Source organism: Mytilus californianus, unplaced genomic scaffold, assembly GCF_021869535.1.
Source record: "Mytilus californianus isolate M0D057914Y unplaced genomic scaffold, xbMytCali1.0.p SCAF_2, whole genome shotgun sequence".
NCBI classification, from domain to species: Eukaryota; Metazoa; Mollusca; class Bivalvia; order Mytilida; family Mytilidae; genus Mytilus; species Mytilus californianus.
The window spans coordinates 39,510,547-39,534,822 of record NW_026262668.1 but is presented as its reverse complement, the minus strand read 5'-3'; the positions used below and the strand labels follow the sequence as shown (position 1 = coordinate 39,534,822).

General features: G+C 32.1%; 1 protein-coding gene across 1 annotated transcript in view; it reads right to left on the bottom strand.

Moving 5' to 3' along the window:
- Positions 1-367: 367 nt before the first annotated feature.
- LOC127727926 (sorting nexin-4-like) overlaps positions 368-24,276 on the bottom strand; it is a 129,135-nt gene continuing 105,226 nt past the window's right edge. Inside the window, exons 11-14 of the mRNA XM_052235083.1 lie at positions 24,037-24,127; positions 11,746-11,903; positions 10,048-10,162; positions 368-3,716 (exon numbers count right to left, since the gene is read on the bottom strand). Of these exons, the coding sequence (XP_052091043.1) occupies positions 3,669-3,716; positions 10,048-10,162; positions 11,746-11,903; positions 24,037-24,127 (412 nt within the window). The 3' untranslated portion in view covers positions 368-3,668. The remainder of the gene's footprint in view (positions 3,717-10,047; positions 10,163-11,745; positions 11,904-24,036; positions 24,128-24,276) is intronic.

Sequence of the window (24,276 nt, the reverse complement as noted above, 5' to 3'; positions counted from 1 at the left end):
AACAAACTGGACCTCGTTATTTTAGTAGTATAGATAATGTGAGATTAGATTACATTACTATAACATGCGAAGTGATTTTACGATAATTTTATGAATGAATGATAATTTTATGAATGAACCAGAGCAAATTGACCTCTTTCAAAAAGAAAGACGAATTAAACAACCTAAAATATATAAGGGATAATTCAGTCAAATTTTCAATATTAAATCAACAACTGATATTATTCGATATTTTGTTGAAACATCTCAAGAACGAAATCATAGTTATAAAAAATGCACTTTTTCACTCCGACTTCTACATTCTTTGATAGTCAAACGGTTGTCACCTTAAATACAAAAATACATCTACAAAAACACATGTTGAAACTTATTTTTCAACTGTTTTTATTAATGTATGTCATTAGAAAACATATATAGGATTTTAAGAATAACAGATTAGGATTCTGCTAAAAAAAACTTTGACTTGATCTGGGTCACAAAAATGGCTATAGGCCATAGCATTAAAGCAATTGCTTTAAAAAAGGTTAGATTTTATCTGCATCAAGAAAAGTTTTTTCTAACTGAACACCCCTCATACTAGGTAATGTATCAAAAGGCTTTTTATCTCTGAGGTATTTTTATTTTAACAATTGTAAACAAAAAAAAATAACAACATATTGCACAAATATTTAAATTCAATAAATAATAGTCCTTCAAAATTAATCTTTTGATGCTCAGAATTTTTCATATTGAATTTTACAAGGATATCTATATAGTATTGCAACTAATTGTTGACTTAAAAAGAGGATATACATAGTAATCATCAGAAATGTATGATACATGTCTGCGATATGACTTCAAACACATGCAATTGAATTTGTATAATTTAAATGTAGCTGAACTGAGCTATTCAAAATGAATACTAGTAAAATGAATGCCAATTTTCTTACCAGTATAGATTTCTGAGAAACAAAAGATTCATTTTGTAGAAGAAAAAAAAACACTGCTAAGCTACAACAATGACACAACTGAAAACATTTGTTTCCACTTGAAGTATGTAATTTTCACATGATACATTTGTATATACATTTTTAATACATATAAAGCAGGGTGGCCAAGCTAGATTCAACATTTATTTTAGAAAAGCAATCATATGCACTTTGTCAGTTATGTAGAAAACCAACTAACATTCTGTTAGACAAGGTGAAAAGGCCAATGTAAATTCAGACTTTGGAGTGTTTATTCATCTTTGTAGGAATCTATTGCATAATTGACCATGTGATCACAAAAAAGCTTAGATGCAAGTAAAAAATGTGTATGACTTCAGTTAAGTTGTAATATGCTTATTTTGTTCAACCTATTGAAATAGCATATACTATTTATATTTCAGTAGAGTTTATATAAATGCACCAATCATGTCAAATTAGAATGACTGTTACATCAAGAAATATATAAATCATCTCTACTATTGTTTTGTATTCTTTGGATACCTGAATGTGAAAATATTAACAGTAACAAGAGCTCTAATTCTATTTCCTGCATTAATTTTTAATATTAAATTGTTTGATTAAATCAGCTCTAATATGGTAAAATCAACTTGTGTTGTACTAAAATGTAATGACTTAGCCCTGCTGATATTAATACATCTTTTCAGCCAATGGTCCAATACACAAAAAAATTCGTAAGGGGTTCCGCAGAACCCAGTTTCTCACCTGCTATTGCTGCTGTCAGTGTAAAAGTGTAATATTGACTTTAAAATGTGAGTCCATTTATCAGTAAAATACAGAAATTTAAAAAAAAAAATTTTTAATTTTCTTTAGATGCTGTTTCTTGTTATTGAAGATTAGCTTCTGTCCAAGTTTCATAACAATCGATGAGGGTTTACAAATTTATCATGTCAAAAAAATCTAATCCCAGACTACCTGTAAATGTTCACTGTCAAAAACTAAGTCTATCTTATCAGAAAAAAAAAATGAAAATGAAAAAAATATATTTTCAAAAGTTTGCTTCAGACATTATCTCTTAATCATAAAAAAGCTTCTGCCAAAGTTTCATAAATTCTATGAAGCTTTGACAAAGTAATTGACTTGTAACAAACTTTAACCCTAGACTGTATCAACTTTTTAAAGTTCTATAAAAAAAAACTAAGTCCATTTATCAGTAAAATACGGGAAAATGAAAATAAAATATTTTCAAAATTTTGTTCTGAATACTCTATTTTGGTCACTATCAAGCTTCTGTCCAAATTTCATAATTTCCTTGGTGGTTTGACAAAGTTATTGATGACTGAAAAACTTTAACCTCAGACTGAATCTGAATGTTTATTTGTAAAAAAAACTAAGTCCATTTATCAGTAAAATACTGGAAAATGAAAATAAAATATATTCAAAATTTTGTTCTGAATTCTCTACTTTGGTCACTTTCAAGCTTCTGTCCAAATTTCATAAAATTCCTTAGTGGTTTGACAAAGTTATTGATGACTGAAAAACTTTAACCTCAGACTGAATCTGAATGTTTATTTGTAAAAAAAATTTAGTCCATTTATCAGTAAAATATGGAAAAATGAAAATAAATATTTTCAAAATTTCACTCTAGATACTGTATTTTGGTCATAAACAAGCTTCTGTCCAAATTTCATAAAATTCCTTAAAGGTTTGACAAAGTTATTGATGATAGAAAAACTTTAACCTCAGACTGAATCTGAATGTTTATCTGTAAAAAAAACTAAGTCCATTTATCAGTAAAATATGGAAAAATGAAAATAAATATTTTCAAAATTTCACTCTGGATACTGTATTTTGGTCATAAACAAGCTTCTGTCCAAATTTCCTAAAATTCCATGAAGGTTAGACAAAGTTAATAATGTCTAAAAAAAACTTCAACCACAGACTGAACCTAAATGTTGACGCCGCCGATGACTGAATCTAGGATCACTATGTCTCGCTTTCGCGACATAAATGTTGTAGGCTCGACAAAAACTGTATTATATTAAACCAAACCCAATTTAGGATATTTCACTAATGGTTGTTTTCCAAATGTTGTTTGGAAACTACAAAAGCAAACATATTGAACACCAAATAGGTAGGGGAAACAGAATCAGAGGTGTTCAAAATTACACTGAAGAGGCAAAAGCAATTTCAACACAACTTGACCCATCCTGGTCCTAGGCTTAAAACTGCTAACCTAAAATCTATATCAGGGCTGAAACAGAATAAGCCAGTTAATAACACAAAAATTTCATAACATATACTTGTACATGTAACAATTACCAATCTTGCCTTTTCACTGTTTATTAGATTCTCACTATAACAAATGCACACATTGTTTAATAGCATTCAACAAGATGTGTTTGTGTTCATTGATTCTGTTTCAATATCAATTTTTCATACTAAACTTGAAAATGTTTTCAAATAGCCTGAATGTTTACAATTTCTGGCTTCCTATCCACTATACATCAGTAAAATTTAATGAAACTTAAACCAAAAGGAAAAGAACATGCTACAATTTGTTTTTCAATGTGAAACTATTTCATAATAAAATATACCAACAACCAGGATATACTTTTGAATCTTTTTTTTCAATTTATAGTGCAGGCAGCCATTTTGGTTCATTTCTGGGATCACATGTTCCATTGTTTAACTTTTCTTCTCTTATTAAGCCATGTAGATTGTCACTACTGGTCTAAATGGTCACATCTTTGTCAAACAATCTTTAGCACTTGTCCAAACAGCTATTCCCTGTGGTTTAAAATATCATTTGTTAACTGTTCATTTCATTTAAAACCCATTTTGATAAAAAAAAAAAATGTATATTCCAAATTGTTATCAATATTTTCAAATTACAAATGGGCCTATCAATATTAATTTTTTTTTTAGTAAAGTATATCCAAATTTCTGAATTTTTAAAATATGTTTTTTAAAAGCGTAACCTAAATTGTTTATGCTATGGCAAACAAAAAAATAATTAATAGCAAACTAGGAAATATCAAAGATTTGATGTTATCCCCATTAACAACTGAACTAATCAAACTTGCATCTTGGATAAAAAATATTTGAAAACATATGGTCAAACTAAAAATGGTTACATTTTGTAAATTTTTGCAAATCTTTAATTTCACAACTAAAAATGTTTCAATGTAAGTCTATGTAAGGATAACAGTGTACTGGGAAGGTGATATTTAAGTTTTGACTTTTTTCTGATTATTACTACTTTTTTTCTTCCTTCTTCATTTGTCACCTTTTTATCTGTTTTGTGATGTTTATTTTGTTTCGAAAACATTCACAACATCTTGATAACATATTAGCTATAGGTATATGATTTCCAAAAGTTATGGCGCTTTTGAAACTCACATACTCTATGCCAACACTTTTACTTGGAAGAGCTCTCTTTCAACACTGTTTTATTCGATCCTCTTCAAACCAAAAGAAAAGGCTCCCAAGAGCCTGAATCGCTCTCCTGGTAAAAAAATATGCCATTTTGATAACTTTTTTTCTTTTTTGCAATCAGTTATGTTTGCTTATTTAGTGGCATTTTTGTAGGTCTAGTATTGATGATAATTTTTACTGTTTATAGTTTTTGAGATAAGAAAATAACATCCATTATAAGCAATAAATCTTATAACTAGCGTGACATTTTGGCCATGTTGACTTGTAGATCTTATTTTGTTTAACTTTTTTGCTGTTTAAAGTTTCTCTCTAACTCCTATAGTTTTAAAAAAAAATGCAAAAAAAATGCATAACAATCATCATTCAGGGGAAATAACTTCCATTAGGAGTAGGTTGACAATTTCCGCCATGGATCTTATTGTGCTGATCATTTTTGCTTTTATACTGTTTCTCTCTATCTATTATAGTTTGTACAAAAACTGCTAAAATGGGGGAAAATCTTTCAAGATCAATTACTCCTCTCAAGGGTCAAATAGATATAAGAAGATGTGGTATGAGTGCCAATGAGACAACTCTCCATCCAAGTTACAATTTATAAAAGTAAACCATTATAGGTCAAGGTACGGCCTTCAACACGGAGCATTGGCTCTCACCGAACAGCAAGCTATAAAGGGCCCCAAAAAAATTACTAGTGTAAAACCATTCAAACAGAAAAAAAAACGGTCTAATCTATATAAAAACGAGAAACGAGAAACACATATGAACTACATAAACAGACGACAACTACTGTAAAAATGACTATTTCTACCATGTTGGCTTATTGGTAGATCTTATTTTGCTGAACATTTTTGCAATATATTATTGCTCTCTATTTATCTTGTTCTTGCATAAAATGCATAAAAGGGTAATATTGGTACTGAGGATTCATTTATTTTCAGGGGTACCAATTTTTGCAAATTGAGAAAAAATGTTTGTTTTCGCACAGATGTGTGATTTCGTGGTTTAACAAAAGTCTGCATACAAGCCTATTGACTTATTTGTAGATCTGATTGTGCTAAACATCTTTGATATTTACAACTTCTCTCTTTCTATAATTGTTTCTGAAATTTTTTTTTTAAATTGATAAAATCCATCTTTTAATGGCAACAACTCCTGTAAACAGTCAATTGACAATTTTGAAATAGTTGACTTATTTGTAGATCTTATTTTGCTGAACACTTTTGACTTTACAATTTCCCTCTATCTACTATAGTTTCTGCAAAAAAAAAAGCAAAATTAGTCTTCTAAGGGCAATAACTCCTTTAAAGGGTCAATTGACGATTCATTCATGTAGACTTATGTGTAGATCATTTTTTGTTGAACAATTTTACTATCAAAAGATTATCTCTATCAGCTATATAGTTTCCTAAAAAAAATGCAAAAGGGTAATATCATCATTTAAAGGCAACAATTCCTATGAGGAGTCATTTGACAATTTCCGCCAAGTTTGACTTATTTGTAGATCTTATTGTTCTGGTAGTTTTTACTGTTCAAAATTTCTTTCTATCTGTTATAGTTTTCAAAATAATAACTAAAAACTGAGAAATTTGTAAAAAATTGTCATTTCAGGGCCAGGCAAATAACAACTCTAAATGGGTTGTCTGATTTTTCTGAAAATTCCGCAGGAATTAGACTTTGACCTGCAGATCAATTCTACCCATATCATATATGCTCTAACTGCTTTAGTTTTGGAGATATAAGCCAAAAACTTTGAAATTTACTAAAAATTTACTTTTCATAGGAGGTAACAGGAGATAGACCTTGACCTGCTGATCATTTTCATCCCATGTCAGATTTGCTCTAACTACTTTAATTTTTTAAGATATAAGCCAATAAAATGCTTCGCTGGGGCGCAGCTTGATACGACCGCAGAGGTCGAACCCTGAACAGTTGGGGCAAGTATGGACACAACATTCAAGCTTGATACAGCTCAGAATTTGGATTGTTATTAAATATTTGACACAGCATAGGTTTCTGACACAGAAAGAATGTGGTCTAAGAACTTGAATTTTTTTAATTTACCTATTATGGTCCAATGTCCAAAATCAAAATACATGGTTAGATTCAGCATATCAAAGAACCCCATATATTCAATTTTTGTTAAAATCAAACAAAGTTTAATTTTGGACCCCAACTTGGACAAACTTGAAAACTGGGCCCATAATCAAAAATCTAAACACATGTTTAGATTCAGCATATCAAAGAACCCCAAGAATTCAATTTTTGCTAAAATCAAACTAAGTTTAATTTTGGACCCTTTGGACCTTAATGTAGACCAATTTAAAAAACGGGACTTAAAATTAAAAATCTAAATATACGGTTAGATTTGGAATATCAAAGAACCCCAATAATTCAATTTTTGATGAAATCAAACAAAGTTTAATTTTGGACCCTTTTGACCTCAATATGAACCAATTTGATAGCGGGGCCCACAAATAAAAAATCTAAATTCATGGTTAGATTCAGCATAACAAAGAACCCCATATATTCAATTTTTGTTGAAATCAAAAAAAGTATAATTTTGGACCCCAACTTGGACCAACTTGAAAACTGGGCCCATAATCAAAAATCTAAACACATGTTTAGATTCAGCATATCAAAGAACCCCAAGAATTCAATTTTTGTTAAAATCAAACTAAGTTTAATTTTGGACCCTTTGGACCTCAATGAAGACCAATTTAAAAAACGGGACCCAAATTAAAAATCTAAAAACACGGTTAGATTTGGCATATCAAAGAACCCCAATAATTCAATTTTCGATGAAATCAAACAAAGTTTAATTTTGGACCCTTTTGACCTCAATATGAACCAATTTGATAGCGGGGCCTACAAATAAAAAATCTAAATACATGGTTAGATTCAGCATATCAAAGAACCTCATATATTCAATTTTTGTTGAAATCAAACAAAGTTTAATTTTGGACCCCAATTTGGACCAACTTGAAAACTGGGCCCATAATCAAAAATCTAAATACATGGTTAGATTCAGCATATCAAAGAACCTCATATATTCAATTTTTGTTGAAATCAAACAAAGTTTAAATACTGGACCCTATCTTGAACCAACTTGAAAACTGGGCCCATAATCAAAAATCTAAACACATGTTTAGATTCAGCAAATCAAAGAACCCCAAGAATTCAATTTTTGTTAAAATCAAACTAAGTTTAATTTGGACCCTTTGGACCTCAATGTAGACCAATTTAAAAAACAGGACCCAAAATTAAAAACCTAAATACATGGTTAGATTTGGAATATCAAAGAACCCCAATAATTCAATTTTAGATGAAATCAAACAAAGTTTAATTTTGGACCCTTTTGACCTCAATATGAACCAATTAGATAACGGGGTCCACAAATAAAAAATCTAAATACATGGTTAGATTCAGCATATCAAAGAACCCCATATATTCAATTTTTGTTGAAATCAAACAAAGTTTAATTTTGGACCCCAATTTGGACCAACTTGAAAACTGGGCCAAAAATCAAAAATCTAAATACATGTTTAGATTCAGCATATCAAAGAACCTCATATATTCAATTTTTGCTAAAATCAAACAAAGTTTAATTTTGGACCCTTTGGACATTAATGTAGACCAATTTGAAAACTGGACCCAAAATTAAAAATCTAAATACACTGTTAGATTCGGCATAACAAATTAATAAATGTGACCAAAGATTTTACAAATCTAATGCGCCATACTGTGCAATTAAAGATTACTTCTTGAAATTTTTCAATATTTGAAATTTGAAAAAAAAATAATATTTGAAGAATAATTCTTTTTAATTTCTGAAATCTGAAATGAGAAAAAATTGGCCCCCCACAATTTCTTTTTTATCCCCCCCCCCCCTTTTTCCCCCAAAAAAATTCTTTCCCTCAAGATATGGTCATAATCTCAATTCAAATTTCCAATGGAGTTAGCAACCATAATTACCCATTTAAATTTACCATAGTGCTAACTTAATCTATTTTATAATAGAATTAATAAAAATATAGTGTCAAATCTTTCATATGGATTTTTTTGTAAAAAAAAAAGATGAAAACATTTGCAGATATTTTTACTGGTCTTCCTTTATAAATATGCATTTCTTTAAACATAATTTAAAAGCAGTGTAAGGGAAGTAACCAAAACGTTGTATTTGGATTACCTCCCTTACACTGTTTTAGATTATCTTTATTGTTCATTAACCATTACTTTATACATAATTTAAAAGCAGTGTAAGGGAGATAATTTCAATGATGTATTTGATTTATCTCCCTTACACTGCTTTAAATTATGTTTTGTACTAAAGTATTTGTCCATTAACCAGGACAACCTTGTTTTTCCCCCTTTTTTGCCCCTAATTCCTAAACGGTTTGAGCCATAACCCCCCAAAGCAAATCCTAACCATCCCTTTGTGGTATGGAAACTTGTAGTATAATTTCAGAGAGATCCATACACCGTTCCACAGTTATTGCCTGGAAACTAGAAAATGCTCATTTTTGGCCCCTTTTTGGCCCCTCATTCCTTAACTGTTGGTACCATAACCCCCAAAATCAATCCCAACCTTCCTTTTGTGGTATTTAACCTTATGGTCAAATTTCAAAAAGATCCATTCACTTAAACTAAAGTTAGAGTGCGAAAACCAATATGTATTCGGACGACGACGCCGGACGACGACGACGACGACGAAGACGCCAACGTCATACCAATATACGACCACAAAATTTTTTTGCGGTCGTATAAAAACTGCATTTTACCCCCCATGTTCTATTTTTAGCAACAGTGGCCATGTTTGTTGATGGATCAAATCCCTAGATACAAATTTTTAAACACAATACCATATGGAACATTCAGGAAAAGTTTGGTAACATTTGGCCTGGCAGCTTCAGAGATAAGATTGTTATTAAAAATGGCGGAAGGACAACAAGTGATGGCAAAACTAGACCAACTGTTTTTTTTTTTAAATTGTTCGTAACATCTTCAGGAAGCTTCAGTCAATTTTTACCATATCAATCCAGTGACATCTTAAAGGAGTTATCTTCCCTTCATTATTTTACTTAACGGTAGGTTGGTGAAACTCATAAACCATAAGCTGTTAAGACCTGAGGTCTTTTGATTTCAAATCCTTATAAGGTCTTTTGATTTCAGATCCTTGGGTCACAAATTGTCACTTATTTTGATGCATATTCTATGACAATGTCATGACAACACTTATTGGTGTATGACATCAGGGGAGTAATTACAGGATTTTTCGCATGTGAGATATTAGTTTTTATTGGACTGGGAAATCAGAGTATTTCATTGCAACCAATGTATCAAAATAAAAATAAAACAACAGACAGATTGATTGCTTGGTGTTTAATGCCAATTTAAGCACTATTGTGCTATTTCGTGGTGGTCAGTCTTTATTGGTGGAGGAAGCCAGGGTTGCCGGAGACAACAATCAACCTTCGGCAGGATAACTGACAATCCTAGTCAATTAAGATTGAAGTTGAGCGCACTTGCCATGTCGGGACTGAAATTCACAACCTCAGTGTTGACAGACTTGTGATACAGTACTTGGAATACTTAGACCACACATCCACCCAGGCCCCAAAACAGACAGATGTAGCTATATTAAATATTTTCATCATAACGAATCCATACGAAAGCTTAAAAATACCTTTTTGCATTGTTTAATCTGCATTATGGCATAATTTGTAAATATTTCTTTTAAATCTTTCACTTTCTGTCTTTTGAATCTGTCTATGTCTCTTAAAGCTGTGTCAATAAACTTTCTGTAAAAAATGTTATTCAGTTAAAAATAAAAAATACATTTGTGCAATTTTTCATACAACTTCTACATACAATCTAGATAAATGAAATTTTTAAAACAATAATTTTACCCTATTAAAAAATTTCAGTGTCACAAGTTTTTGTTGATTTTTTCTAACTGTCTTTTTGCTGCAAACAGATAGATGTGTTTGTCTGTTAATATATCAATTTTCTCTGTTGCTTGAAAAATCAGGCAAAATGTAGACCTTTAATATCTATATGTATAATGAATCATTACTATAATTGCACTCATTTTATACAATTATAGCCTTTGCATGAGGTAGATACGAGGTTATATCGTCCCAAATGCAAGAGAAGCATATTGACTGAGGGCCAAGTCCGAGGTCGATATGCTTCTCTAGGTCGATATAACATCATATTGACCTCAACCAAAGGCTAAAATTGTTACTAGTATATTATCAATCAACAACTATTGCATGGACAATGTAAAATTGGGGATTTCTAGGTGTATTCTAAGTAACATACTGTATGCCCTGTGCAGTATGCTTTTTTGACCTACGAAAAGCTAAACACAACAGTATTGGCGTGCAAACTGAGTACAGGTAAATACAAATGTACATGTGATCAAGTTTTATTGAATCACAAATCCTTAAAAATATTCGATTAATATTGTTATTGTTAAGGAATATTGTACCAAGCAGAATAAGTTTTGACAATTGATTAGGATGAGGCAACATTGTATCATCTTATATATGCATGCCCCCATTGACAAAATATCAACATTCTCCAATAAATAACTTAGTATAGATGGCATATGGCAAACTTCAGACAAAAGATAACACATGAACAAATAACTTTTCAAAATGACCTATCACAGTTACGTTGAAAATGAGACTCTTTCAAATATTATAACTTATATAAGTTACTTTTGTTAAAAACATAATACAGATTTTACTAGCAAAAAACGAGTTTTCTCAGAGACATCGTGTAATTTTTATTTATGAACTTATATGGGAACTAGGATCAACATCGGGTGGGGAAAGTAAAATGGTCAAATATCTGATTTCTTAGCTCACGTTAGGAAATAAAAAATATTGCACTGAATGCAGAGATAAAGGAGGTATTCCCAGGGCCATGTTTGTAAAACAATACATAATGTGTTGTGTAATACAATGTCATAAAAGGGAAAAGGACATTTTGTGCTTCTTGTGTTTTTTTGGATAACATCTGAACTGGCTAAAAAAAATAATTTTTTTATTGATATTGCATTTAAAGCTTCACACTTACTTTGGGAAAAGGAGCTTATTCAAACTATATCCAAAACAAGTTAGAAAAATGCCATCTTTGTTATGTGCCATTTTTTTTTTGATGAATTCAAGCAGAAATGGAGAGAATGTTTCAAATTTGAAGGAAATCCTGATGCATAGTGCCAGTGTTCTATTATTTCCTGTACAGATAATGTAAACAAACTTGGTCCTGTAAATACCTCTTCTATCTTTGTATTGTGTGCAATACTTTTTATTTACTAAAACTGGCTAAATAATTTATGACATCTACATATTTTGTTTTCTTCAAAAAAACTTACTGGGTTTCCTCCCCTACTTTTCTAAGGTCTACATCAGTCTGTTTAATTTGTTCCTCTAACTGTTTAATTTTGTGTTCTCTTTGTTCAGGTGTGTCTCCACCAAAAATTTTTGACTTCATTCCTGTCAGTGAGAATGAACTTCCTGCTTTTCCTAGGTTCTGAAAGGGAATTGTAAACATGATTATCATATTTCCCTACATCTATTCAGCATATGGACACTGCCTTTTTGAAATACTGTATAGCCGGTTATTTTCGCAGGTGTAAAATTTCGCGATTCAGGGGCAACAAAGTATACGAAAAATTTTGACTGTTTTTATTTTGGCGGATCAGTTAATCCCAATTTATTCTTTCGTCCTGGGGGAAACATGACAGCTTAAGAGACATTGAGCGACAGATGCAAAGTGATGACTTGAGGCCCACATAGACATGTAAGCACATTGGAGACGACAAATGCCAAGTGACACCCCTAACACATTCCATATGATCCTGGGTACGACTGTGCTTTGTCATGACCTAAAGACCTCTTATTAAATTTTGGAGATCCTTTTGTGTAATAGTGTCTATCAAAGTGTTGTCTCTTTAACCATGGAACGACTGGTGCCAAATGATAGCTCAACATAAATATGTATATACAAAAGCTGTTGAAACCAAACACTACAACTCTCTCAATTGTGTCTATAGATGAAGAACCACAATTATTGACCCTATAATAAACTGTTTACACAGAGATATGTCTCGTCTTTTTGTAATTTTCAATTTGATAATGCAAATGTTGAAATTAAAATATCAATACTTTAACATGTAAGGAATGCAAATATTCAAAGTCAATGAACCATGACTGAAGGTACATGGCTTAACAATCTCCATGCAAATGAGATGTGCCAATGCTAATACAACTGCATACCAAATACCATTGACTTATCATAAGTCATTCCCTATAAACAAACTTAAACACAAAAATTAACTTGTAAACTACTTGTAAACTATGTAAAAGTTTCAAAGTCAATGAACCATGATGAGGGGGTGGGGTTATATAATCTCCATAGAAACAAGACTTGCAAATGCCAATAAATTTGCATACCAAATATCATTGACTTCACATTAGCTGTTCATCTTAAAGTTAAACTGATCTAATCACAAACTAATACATGTAAACTAAGCAAAAGTTTCAAAGTCAATAGACCATGACTGATGGACGGGGCCAAATATTTTCCATGGAAATGAGATGTGCTAATGCTTATACAACTGCATACCTATTAACATTGGCCTACCACAAATGGTTCCCCTTGAACTGACCTAATCACAAACTAATACGTGTAAACTAAGCAAAAGTTTCAAGTCAATAGACCATGACTGAGCCAGAGGGGGCGGAGCCAAATAATCTCCATAGAAATTAGATATGCCAATTCTTATACAACTGCATACCAAATATCATTGACCTAACACTAGTGGTTACCTATAAACTGACCTAATCACAAACTAATACATGTAAACTAAGCAAAAGTTTCAGAGTTAATAGACCATGACTGAGGGGGCAGGGCCAAATAATCTCCATGGAAATGAGATGTGCCAATGCTAATACAACTGCATACCAAATATCATTGACCTACCACTAGTGGTTCACCATAAACTAGACCTAATCACAAACTAATACATTGTTGACGCCGCCGATGCTGGAAACAGCATACCTATGTCTCGCTTTTTGACTCTGTCAAGGCGAGACAAAAACCAGAACCAGACAAACTGACTACACCTGACATCAAAATTTAATAACTCCAACAATTTGATAAGGCTGTTGATAACAAAGGCTGGATAAAATTTAACTTTTATAGTATTATATAAGTTTGCCCTATGGGAGTCAGAATCTCAGCTGGGAAAATTTTGCTCCAGTCCCTGCCGACAACACTTATAGTGTGTAGCCAAGCCCCGTGGACATGGACACTCCGCCAATCAACTGGAACGCAGAGAGTTCCAAAATTTTAACAGGGTGCTACGAAAAAGGGGTTGATTTGACGGTGGAGAGATGAAAAGTAGTTAATTACTTGGGGATAAGAAGAGAAATTAACCAGTGGTGAATTTCGTAATGATCATTTATTTAAACACCACTGGGTTGCTGAGAACTGCTCCCTCATTTAGTGAAATATTGAAGGTGGTAGATTGGGGTGGATGGTGGGTGAAATTGAAAACATTTTCCTAAAGAGTAAACGTCCTTTGTATTCAACAGCCAAATCAAAACTGAGAAGCCGGCAGCCTGCAAATGTAATCTGAGAACCTAATCCTTGATTATCAGGCAGACCAAATTAGACACAACCTTTGACCTTATAATGGAATAAACTGCCCAATCTCATGGAAGAAACCATTCTGCCTGTATAAACAACACTTATACTCTGCATTAGTTACAATTAAATATTATAGCGGAATATACCATGTATACTGAAATGTTTGCAGTTAAAAAGTTGAAAAAATGGACAAACAAGTGTCAGTCGCTATGGTTAAATACCGGTAATTGTTTTACCTGCATGACGTCTCATTTATTGATTATATTTTGATACAGTTAATCAATAGATTACCAGTGACTTAGATATTTGTCACAGGTGTACAAACTTCTTGTAAAAGTTACGGTTGATTTTGTACTAATTAGATTATAAAATTAAAGAACCTTAGTGAGCACGCTCACATACCCCACGTCCTCACATTGTCATTGGAGAAATAAAATATGTGTAAGAAAAAAAAATTGAATCATAATCTCCTGTCAATATGCACATCTACATAGTATGTCCTTATTATCTACAAAGTTTCATGAAATTATGTTGTGTGGTTTCAGAGGAGTTGCGATGAAAAACTGTTGCAGAAGACATTGAAGCAAATAAGTTCAAAGGGGCATAACTCCTAGAAAAAATATTGAATCATAATTTCCTGTCGATATGCACATCTACATAGTATGACCTTATTATCTACAAAGTTTTATGAAATTCTGTTGTGTGGTTTCAGAGGAGTTGTGATGACAAACTGTTGCAGTAGTACATTGAAGCAAATAAGTTCAAAGGGGCGTAACTCCTAGAAAAAAAATTGAACCGTAATTTCCTGTTGATATGCACATCTACATAGTATGTCCTTATTATCTAAAAAGGTTTCATGAAATTCTGTTGTGTGGTATCAGAGGAGTTGCGATGACAAACTGTTGCAGTAGTACATTAAAGTAAATAAGTTCAAAGGGGCGTAACTCCTAGAAAAAAAATTGAACCGTAATTTCCTGTTGATATGCACATCTACATAGTATGTCCTTATTATCTAAAAAGGTTTCATGAAATTCTGTTGTGTGGTTTGAGAGGAGTTGCGATGACAAGAAACAGGACTGACGGACAGACGGACTGACGGACTGACGGACGGACGGACAGACGGACGGACGGACAGACGGGTCAAAAACATTATACCCTCCGCAACTCGTTGCGTGGGGTATAATTATTAAGAGTGGCTTGCAACTCTTATATATTATTTGACACTAATTAAGAAGGGTAAATACCTGGGAGAGTACCTTACACTCTTGTATTATTTGACACTACTAAACTAACTATCACCTGACAGCTACATTATAAAATATCGGTGAATAACTAACATAAACCGTTATTGAACAATCGACTGAAATTAATAGATCGTTTACATTACGCTTTAGCTATTAGAAAGTACTGATCATATGCATAAATTTTCGAAATTTATTTTTCACGAATTTCCTTTATCCGCCAAAATAAGCGAAAATAAACACCCTGCAAAAATAACCCGCTACGGTATACGGTATACCTGAAAATTCAGAACATTTCGTCTTACACATTTGTACGCCAATTATTATTTATTTGTGTTTATCTTCAAACATAATTAAGATTCCCCTCTAACAACCAAATGACAGAAGTGGGGAAAATAAAATTTTTGTTTTGCCTATTGCTCTCTCAGTAAGATGGTAAAGTTATCTACCAGTACTGAATTCTACTGTGTACTGTAGTACTTGAGGAAGTTGACCTACTGAGGGATGTGCGAACAATACAGTATTATAAGCTCTAGGGACATTTGGAATGCAGGATTTGACATGCTCTGAGCATAACAGTGTATGTCAGCTTATTTTATCATTGTCGATTTATTCAAGTAAAGATAAGCAATGTAATAGACTAAGTGTTTGTTTTATTTGTGCTTTGTACTGTAAACTTTGAAGAGAGTGACATTTTTGTTTCTTGCCATTTTATGTGAAAATTATTACCATTAAAACCTGAATTACGAACTTCAATAACTTTAAAAGATGTAACGTTGACTAGCACAACAATAAGAAACTTGTAGAAACAAAACAATATTTTGCCAAGATCTATAGTTGTCCATGTGTTGCATGTATATTAAAACAATAACCCACCACTTTAAGTGTATATGTGAAAAGTATAATACAGAACAGTCTCTCAATTTTATCATATATTTATATTTCAACTTTAATTGAAAAAGTTCTGTCTTAATTTTCAAATAGAACTTAATTTCATACCTGTCAATATTTGTAAACAAGAGTGGACACACAGATATATCTCGCCTGTTGTGTATTTCTAATTGAAGTTATGTTGAAAGTAAATGCTATCAGACATACATTATAAATTTTAAACTGTAAATAATGAGATAATGTCGTTGCTGCTGATGCCTGTATGAACGCTAAAGCTGCTGCCAGGCCTGCTGAAGACAACTATCATAGTGTCTTCATACTACTAATTGTATAGGTTAGTATCCGCTATATGAAGATATGCTAGATAACTGTGGTTAAGAGTGAAATAACTCAGTGATATACCATTGATATTGATTACTGTGATTAAAGATGGCAGTGAAGAATGAAAAAAAACTAACATTGACCTATGAACCATGAAAATAAGGTCAAGGTCATATGAACCCTGCCAGACAGACAGATACGCCTTACAATCATTCCATACACCAAATAAAGTTGACTTATTGCTTATACTTTCTAAGAAACAAAGTTCAACATTAAAACTTAACATTGACCAATGAGCCATGTAAAAGGGGTTAAGATCATATGATACCTGGCGGACAGACATAAACACCTTATAAACATTCCATACACCAAATATAGTTGACCTATTGCTTAAAGTTGAACAAAAATAGACCAAAACACCAAATTTTAACACTGAGCAATGAACCACAAAAATCAGGTCAAGGTCAGATAAAACCTGCGAGACAGACATGTACATCCTAAAATATTTCCATACACCAAATATTGTTCACCTATTGCATATAGTATAAGAAAAAAGGACCAAAACTAAAAAACTTAACTTTGACCACTGAACCATGAAAATGAGTTCAAGGTCAGAAGACACCTGCCAGTTGGACATGTACACCTTACAATCATTCCATCATGTCCATAATCCAAATATAGTTGACCTATTGCTGAAAGTATTAGAAAAATAGACCAAAAACAAAAACTTAACATTGAGCAATGAACCGTAAAAATGATGTCAAGGTCAAATAAAACATGCCAGAATGACATGTACATCGTAAAATATTTTCATACACCAAACATAGTTGATTTATTTTATACAGTATATGAAAAACAGACCAAAACACAATAAAATGCTCCGCTGGGCGCAGCTTGATACGACCGCAGAGGTCGAACCCTGAACAGTTGGGGCAAGTATGGACACAACATTCAAGCTTGATACAGCACTGAATTTGGATTGTGATTAAATATTTGACACAGCATAGGTTTCTGACACAATGAATGTGGTCTAAGAACTTAAAAATTTTCAATTTACCTATTCAAACCATATCATTATTATTTGCTTTTATATATAAATCAGAAATAACCAATTTAAAATGGAAAATTTTAAAGAAAAAAAAGGAAAAAAAGGAAGAAAAAATCCCTTCCCCAAATTTTTTGAACCCCCTTATGATTCATCACCCCCAAACTCAATCCCAGCCTTCCCTTTGTGGTATGGTACCTTGCAGTACAATTTCAGAGAGATCCATACACTTGAACACAAGTTATTGTCTGGAAACTAGAAAAATGCTTGTTTTTAGACCCCTTTTTGGCCCCAAATTCCTAAACGTTTAGGGCAATTACCCCCAAACTCAAAACCAGCTTTCCCTTGTTATTATGGAACCTTGTAGTACAATTTCATAAAGATCCATACACTTACACACAAGTTATTGTCCTGAAACTAGAAAAATGCTTGTTTTTTGCCCCTTTTTAGCCCCTAATTCCTAAAATTTTGAGGCAATTACCCCCAAAATCAATCCCAGCCTTCCCTTTGTGGTATGGTACCTTGTAGTACAATTTCAGAGAGATCCATACACTTGAACACAAGTTATTGTCTGGAAACTAGAAAAATGCTTATTTTTGGCCCCTTTTTGGCCCCTTATTCCTAAACGTTTTGGGCAATTACACCCAAACTCAATTCCAGCTTTCCCTTTGTGATATGTAACCTTGTAGTACAATTTCAGAAAGATCCATACACTTACACACAAGTTATTGTCATGAAACTAGAAAAATGCTTGTTTTTTGGCCCTTTTTTGGCCCCATTATTCCTAAATTTTGAGGCAATAACCCCCAAAATCAATCCAAGCATTCCCTTTGTGATATGGAACATTGTGGTACAATGTCAGAGAGATCCATACACTAACACACAATTTATGTCTGGAAGTTACAAAAATGCTTATTTTTGGCCCCTTTTTGGCCCCTGATTCCTTAACTGTTGGTACCATAACCCCCAAAATCAATCCCATCCTTCCTTTTGTGGTATTGAACCTTATGGTAAAATTTCATAGAGATCCATTCACTTAAGCTAAAGTTAGAGTGCGAAAACCAATGTGTCTTCAGACAACGACGACACCAACGTCATACCAATATACGACCGCAAAATGTTTTTGCGGTCGTATAAAAACTTATTTTAACTTTAACCAATGAACCATGAAAATGATGTCAAGGAGAGATGACACCTGCCAGTTGGACATGTACAACTTACACTCATTCCATACACCAAACATAGTAGACCTATTGCATACAGTACAAGAAAAACAGACAAAAAAAAAAATTAACTATAACCACGTGCACTGAACCATGAAAATGAGGTCAAGGTGAGATGACACCTGCCAGTTGGACATGTACACCTTACAATCATTCCATACACCAAATATAGTAGACCTATTGCTTATAGTATCTGAGATATGGACTTGACCTGCAAAACTTACTTGTTCACTGATCCATGAAATGAGGTCGAGGTCATGTAAAAACTGTCTGACGGGCATGAGGACCTTGCAAGATACGCACATACCAAATATAGCTATCCTATTACTCATAATAAGAGAGAAATTAAGAATACTAAAAATCTTAACTTTTTTTTCAAGTAGTCACTGAACCATGAAAATGAGGTCAAGGTCGATGGACATATGACAGACGGAAACTTCATAACATAAGGCATCTATATACAAAGTATGAAGGATCCAGGTATTCTACCTTCTGAAATATTAAGCTTTTAAGAAGTTAGCTAACACACCAGTTGCCACCGCCGCCGGATCACTATCCCTATGTCGAGCTTTCTGAGACAAAAGTCGCAGGCTTGACAACAAAAATGAAGGCCATAATATGTACCGGTACACACTTTTTTTTAGCTGAATTTAATTTTTAGAAGGCATTTTTATATTTTAAAATGTATTGTTTATATGTTTGTAACTATGGTAATGTATTTACTGAAAATAATCTAAAACTTTTATTTATGTTTTCATTGTATTTATTAAATATTCAAATATTCTAAATGTTTCATTCAAACTGTTTTGAATAAATTTTATAAAACACAACTATAATTCTAGATCAATTCTAGCTAATGTGCTCTTATATACAGCACGGAGATAAACAGAAAGAAGAAGTTGTTTACATATATACTCCTGTGTAGTTTGTTGAGCACATGGATTAAAAAGCTTTTACTTTTAAGCTATAAAAAATTAAATGGTTCAAAATAGTTTAAGGACTAGTCTGTCTCCACCAGGTATGTATCAAGAAGTTCAAATTGTTTTAAAATGATTTATTTTAGGATTGTTGATGTTTGCCAGCAGCAATTTATGAATAAGGACATCACATTCTAATTGTCAAGCTTGGCTTGGTCTCAACATTCTGAAGGCATAATTTAGCGATAATTAGTGAATTGTTACCTTTCAATCAAAGGAGTGTCAAAATATTGTTTTTACACCAGAGCATTTATATTTAAACTTCCTGTCCTGGAAGAATTCTGAATTTGCTGTATTTCAGAGGAAATCTAGCATTTCAGACATTAAAAGTCTTATAGCAGTAGGATACAGGTCAAAATGGGTCAGATGGTAAAATCCAGGGTTATTTGATGACCAGGGCAGGTATAGAATAATCTTAAATTTTTGAGCTCTTAAATTCCCAGGTGTGACCTGCAAAATCTGGATGAGTTGACAGGTATGTAATTTTGCATTGACTGAAAGTTTAAACATCAGTGAACAAGCTTATTGGATAAGAACATATGTTTCTAGGTGAAAGATTGTGTTCTACAGGTGTGACGTCTAGCCTGATTGAGTTATTTGATAAATTAAGTTTTAATTGTACATCAAGCAAGTTTTTAGTTTATTTTATTTTCAATCTTTATTTTTTTGTTCAACAACACTCCAAGTATTTTTTGAATTACCTAATCAGTGCATTAGATAGGACAAGCTACAACTAACACAGATATCAAAAGTGATCACTGGTTATTAAATTATGTATAACTTAATGAATTATGTTTATCATCATAAAATTCTTTCATTCTAGACATCACATTATTTGTGACTAAACTATTACATGTAGTCATAAAAAAATTAATTTGCATATTAAGTTACCACTGCATAGCATCTGTAAATGCTGCTGACATTCTAATCAATAAAATAAATACATTCGACTCCACTTATTCCTATACCAGTTAATTGCATAATTCGGTTAATTGCATAATTTTCTCCTGCACAAAATATTTCTTATTCATCTAATGATAAAAAAAAATCTGGTTATCTGCATAGCATAACAAGCTTTGTGACTTTCTGTTAATTGCATAAAAAAAAATAATCTCCAGCTAGATATATGCTTAGTTAAAACTGACAACTATTTTTTTACCGCAATTTGGTAAGTACAATGTATATTTTTCCTGAAAGCATTATTACTTTCACTATTATTTAACATTCACTTTTAATAGTGTTGTTTAAATAAAGTTTAAAACAGCATATTCCGCTTAATTGCATAATTTTGTCTGACAAATAGGCTATGCAAATAACCGGAATTGACTGTAATTTTGATAGACCTTTGAAAACAAATAGCATAATAACTAGAGGCTCTAAAGAGCCTGTGTTGCTCACCTTGGTCTATATGCATATTCAACAAATGACACTCTCCAACATTATAGGTAAGAATAGAATTCATGACAAAAATCTCTGTTTTGTTGATCTTGTATTGCTGATCATTTAGTCTGTTTCGTTTCTCTCTATCTTCTTTAGTTTTGCTCAAAACAAAAAAGAGGGTAAAAAAAAATCCTAAATTAAGGGCAAACACTCCTAGAAAGAGTGACAGTTTACTGTTTACTAAATATATTGGCAAAATTTGACTTGTTAGTAGATCTTGGCTTGCTAATCAATTTTGCTTATTTAAGTTTCTATCTATTTATTATAATTTTTATCATATAAGGCAAAACGCAAAAAAAAATTGGTAAAAATCGTCATTAAAGGGCAATAACTCCAATAAGGAGTCATCGGATGATTTCCACCATATTGTATTAATTGTAGATCCTGTCTTGCTGATCATTTTTGCCTATTTAAGTTTCTATCTATCTATTTTAATTTTTAAGATATAAGGCGAAACACAAAAATTTGGTAAAAATTTGTCATGAAAGGGCCATAACTCTAATAAGGAGTCGACTGATGATTTCAACCATTAGCTTATTTGTAGAACATGTCTAGCTGATCATTTTTGCATTTTAAAGTTTCTCTCTATCTATTATAGTTTTCAAGATAAAAGGCAAAAATGAAAAAAAATGGTAAAATTTGTCTTTTAAGGGCAATAACTCCTATAAGAAATCGTCTGACAGTTTTGATGTAAATAGACAATAGGTAGAGCTCAACATTCTGAACATTTCTGTTCCTGTCAAATTTTCTTTATTTATAACGGTTTTCAAAATAATAGACAAAACTGGCATTTTACCCCTATGTTCTATTTTTAGGCATGTCGGCCATCTTGGTTGGCGGGCGGGATCATCGGACACATTTTTTTAAACAAGATACCTCAATGATGATTGTGGCCAAGTTTGGTTAAGTTTTCAGTTATAGTTCAACGAACCAAAGTTGTATGCAAAATTTTACCAAAATCTGTGTCATAGCCCATTTACTATTCCTTGACATCACATAATGTTTTCATAAGGACTATCAACAGCAATTTATGATTATTAACAAAATACTAAATTTCTTTAATACCAGCAATGTTATAAGACATGAAAGACATGTCAACCTTATCATTACATATTTCTACTTTCTAAAATGCATTAATTTTTGTAGATTTCTTGGAATTGCAACTGGGAAAAAGTTTTTTGGATTAAACAAGCCAATAAGACTTTTTTTGTATTGGATCTAGGGATACATACATGTGAACCTCCCGACGGGAGTACAATAATCCCGTTTTCATGGGTCTCCTCCGTCCTCCCGTTGAAGAGAAAAAAATCCTGTGTATAAAATATTTCATGAATGAAAATTTTCAGGCGCCGTTTTTTTTTACTACGATGTTTACAAATGTTTATTATTGAAGACGAAAAAACCTGAGAGTAACGAACATTTCCGGTGTAACTGACATTACCTGTACACAACCCGTGTAGATTTTGACCTGGCCAACGATTAATTACATGTAACAAGTGATAATAGTTTGATTGCATAATAAACAGGTGTCAGCTCAGGTGATAGAATATTAACATGGCTTCTGTCTATGGCACACGCAAAGGATGATTAAAGGGAAATACTGGCAATGATTAGCTGATGATAGAAAAGTGGAATGTTGTTGTCAAAACATCATTGCCAATATTGGAAGGTTTTGAAGCCGAAAAAAACATTTAATTAACTTTCAACTCATTAAAAAAAAATAACCTATTTCGCACTCCAATGCGTACATTAAAGGATTTTCATCATGCTCAACAAGATCCAAACTGACAGCAGAAAACATTGACTAAAAGACAATTCACAGCATCCTGAGTATAAAAATCAACAAACTGTTACCAGGATCAGGATTACTTTATATATTTAGTGCAGAGTCAAGTTTATTGAAAGCAGCCAAGTCAGCTTGTACAGTTGTACTTTTTAGTCTTACATGACCAAGTGTCAAAGACCAGTGATTCAGTTATTAAATAATATATGTCAATGGTATATAGATCTATATATAGACAGTGATTTAGCTAAAATAGTAAAATACTTTACACTGTTTGAGTCTTAAGTTTTCTAGAAAAAAGACTTTCTTAATGCTTAAAAACCATGCATTACTATTGTTATTGTTTGTTATTTTTTCCATTTATTTATCATGTTATAAATGTATAGCATATTTCTTTCTTATTTATCTATACCAATGATATTGAATACAAATAAAAGGAGATGGAGACATGAATACAAATCTATACACAAAGAAAAGGTCATAGCGCTATATTTACAAGCAGTCAACAATCAATTATCAAAAACAAAGCAAGAAACAGTATCCTCTCAATATTTCCTTCTGCAATGTGATATCATTCGATTAGAAAGGCTACAAAGGTACTATAAACACATTACATTCGGATGGAAGGTTGAAGAAAAAACACTTTAAAAGACAATTTCTACATCATACGGTTACATTTACGACAAAATTTATGTCGATAAAAAACCTCCTGATCTGAGTCCTAACCTCCTGACCAAAATTTCCCAATCTCCTGATCTGAGTTTCACAGTCCATCACATGTATGGGGATAGGAAGGAGTATATATCATTATACAAATGCATATCATACACAACTGAATTAAGTCATGAGCCAATGCTGTTAATCATATTTGAAGTATTTAGGATTGTCTAAGTAGTCCCATATTTATGGTTTATAGATTTAGAACCTGTTACTTTATATTGTGTTCAAACAAATGTTATCTTTGTATATACATTTATCAATTAAACTGAATAACATATTTTATTCGGCATTAAATTCTACTGGTTTCTTTTGATGACAAAATACTTCAAAAACTAAGGCTCACGGATAAAAAATACTACTAAATTACATACTAGTTGTTCTTTTTGTATTTGTTTGTTTGTCAGATTATCCTCAGCTCTCTCAAAATCATACTGCATACATTCATACTTCCTACATACTGTCCTAAAATATACAGAGAACGTTCAAATAGTAGTAAAGATAAATACACACTTTATTATATATGGTACAAAATTTGCATGACCCACAATCTAATTATTATTTCTTGGTGTTTACAGATGATAAGCTTCTATCTGATGTGTTTAGCACACAAA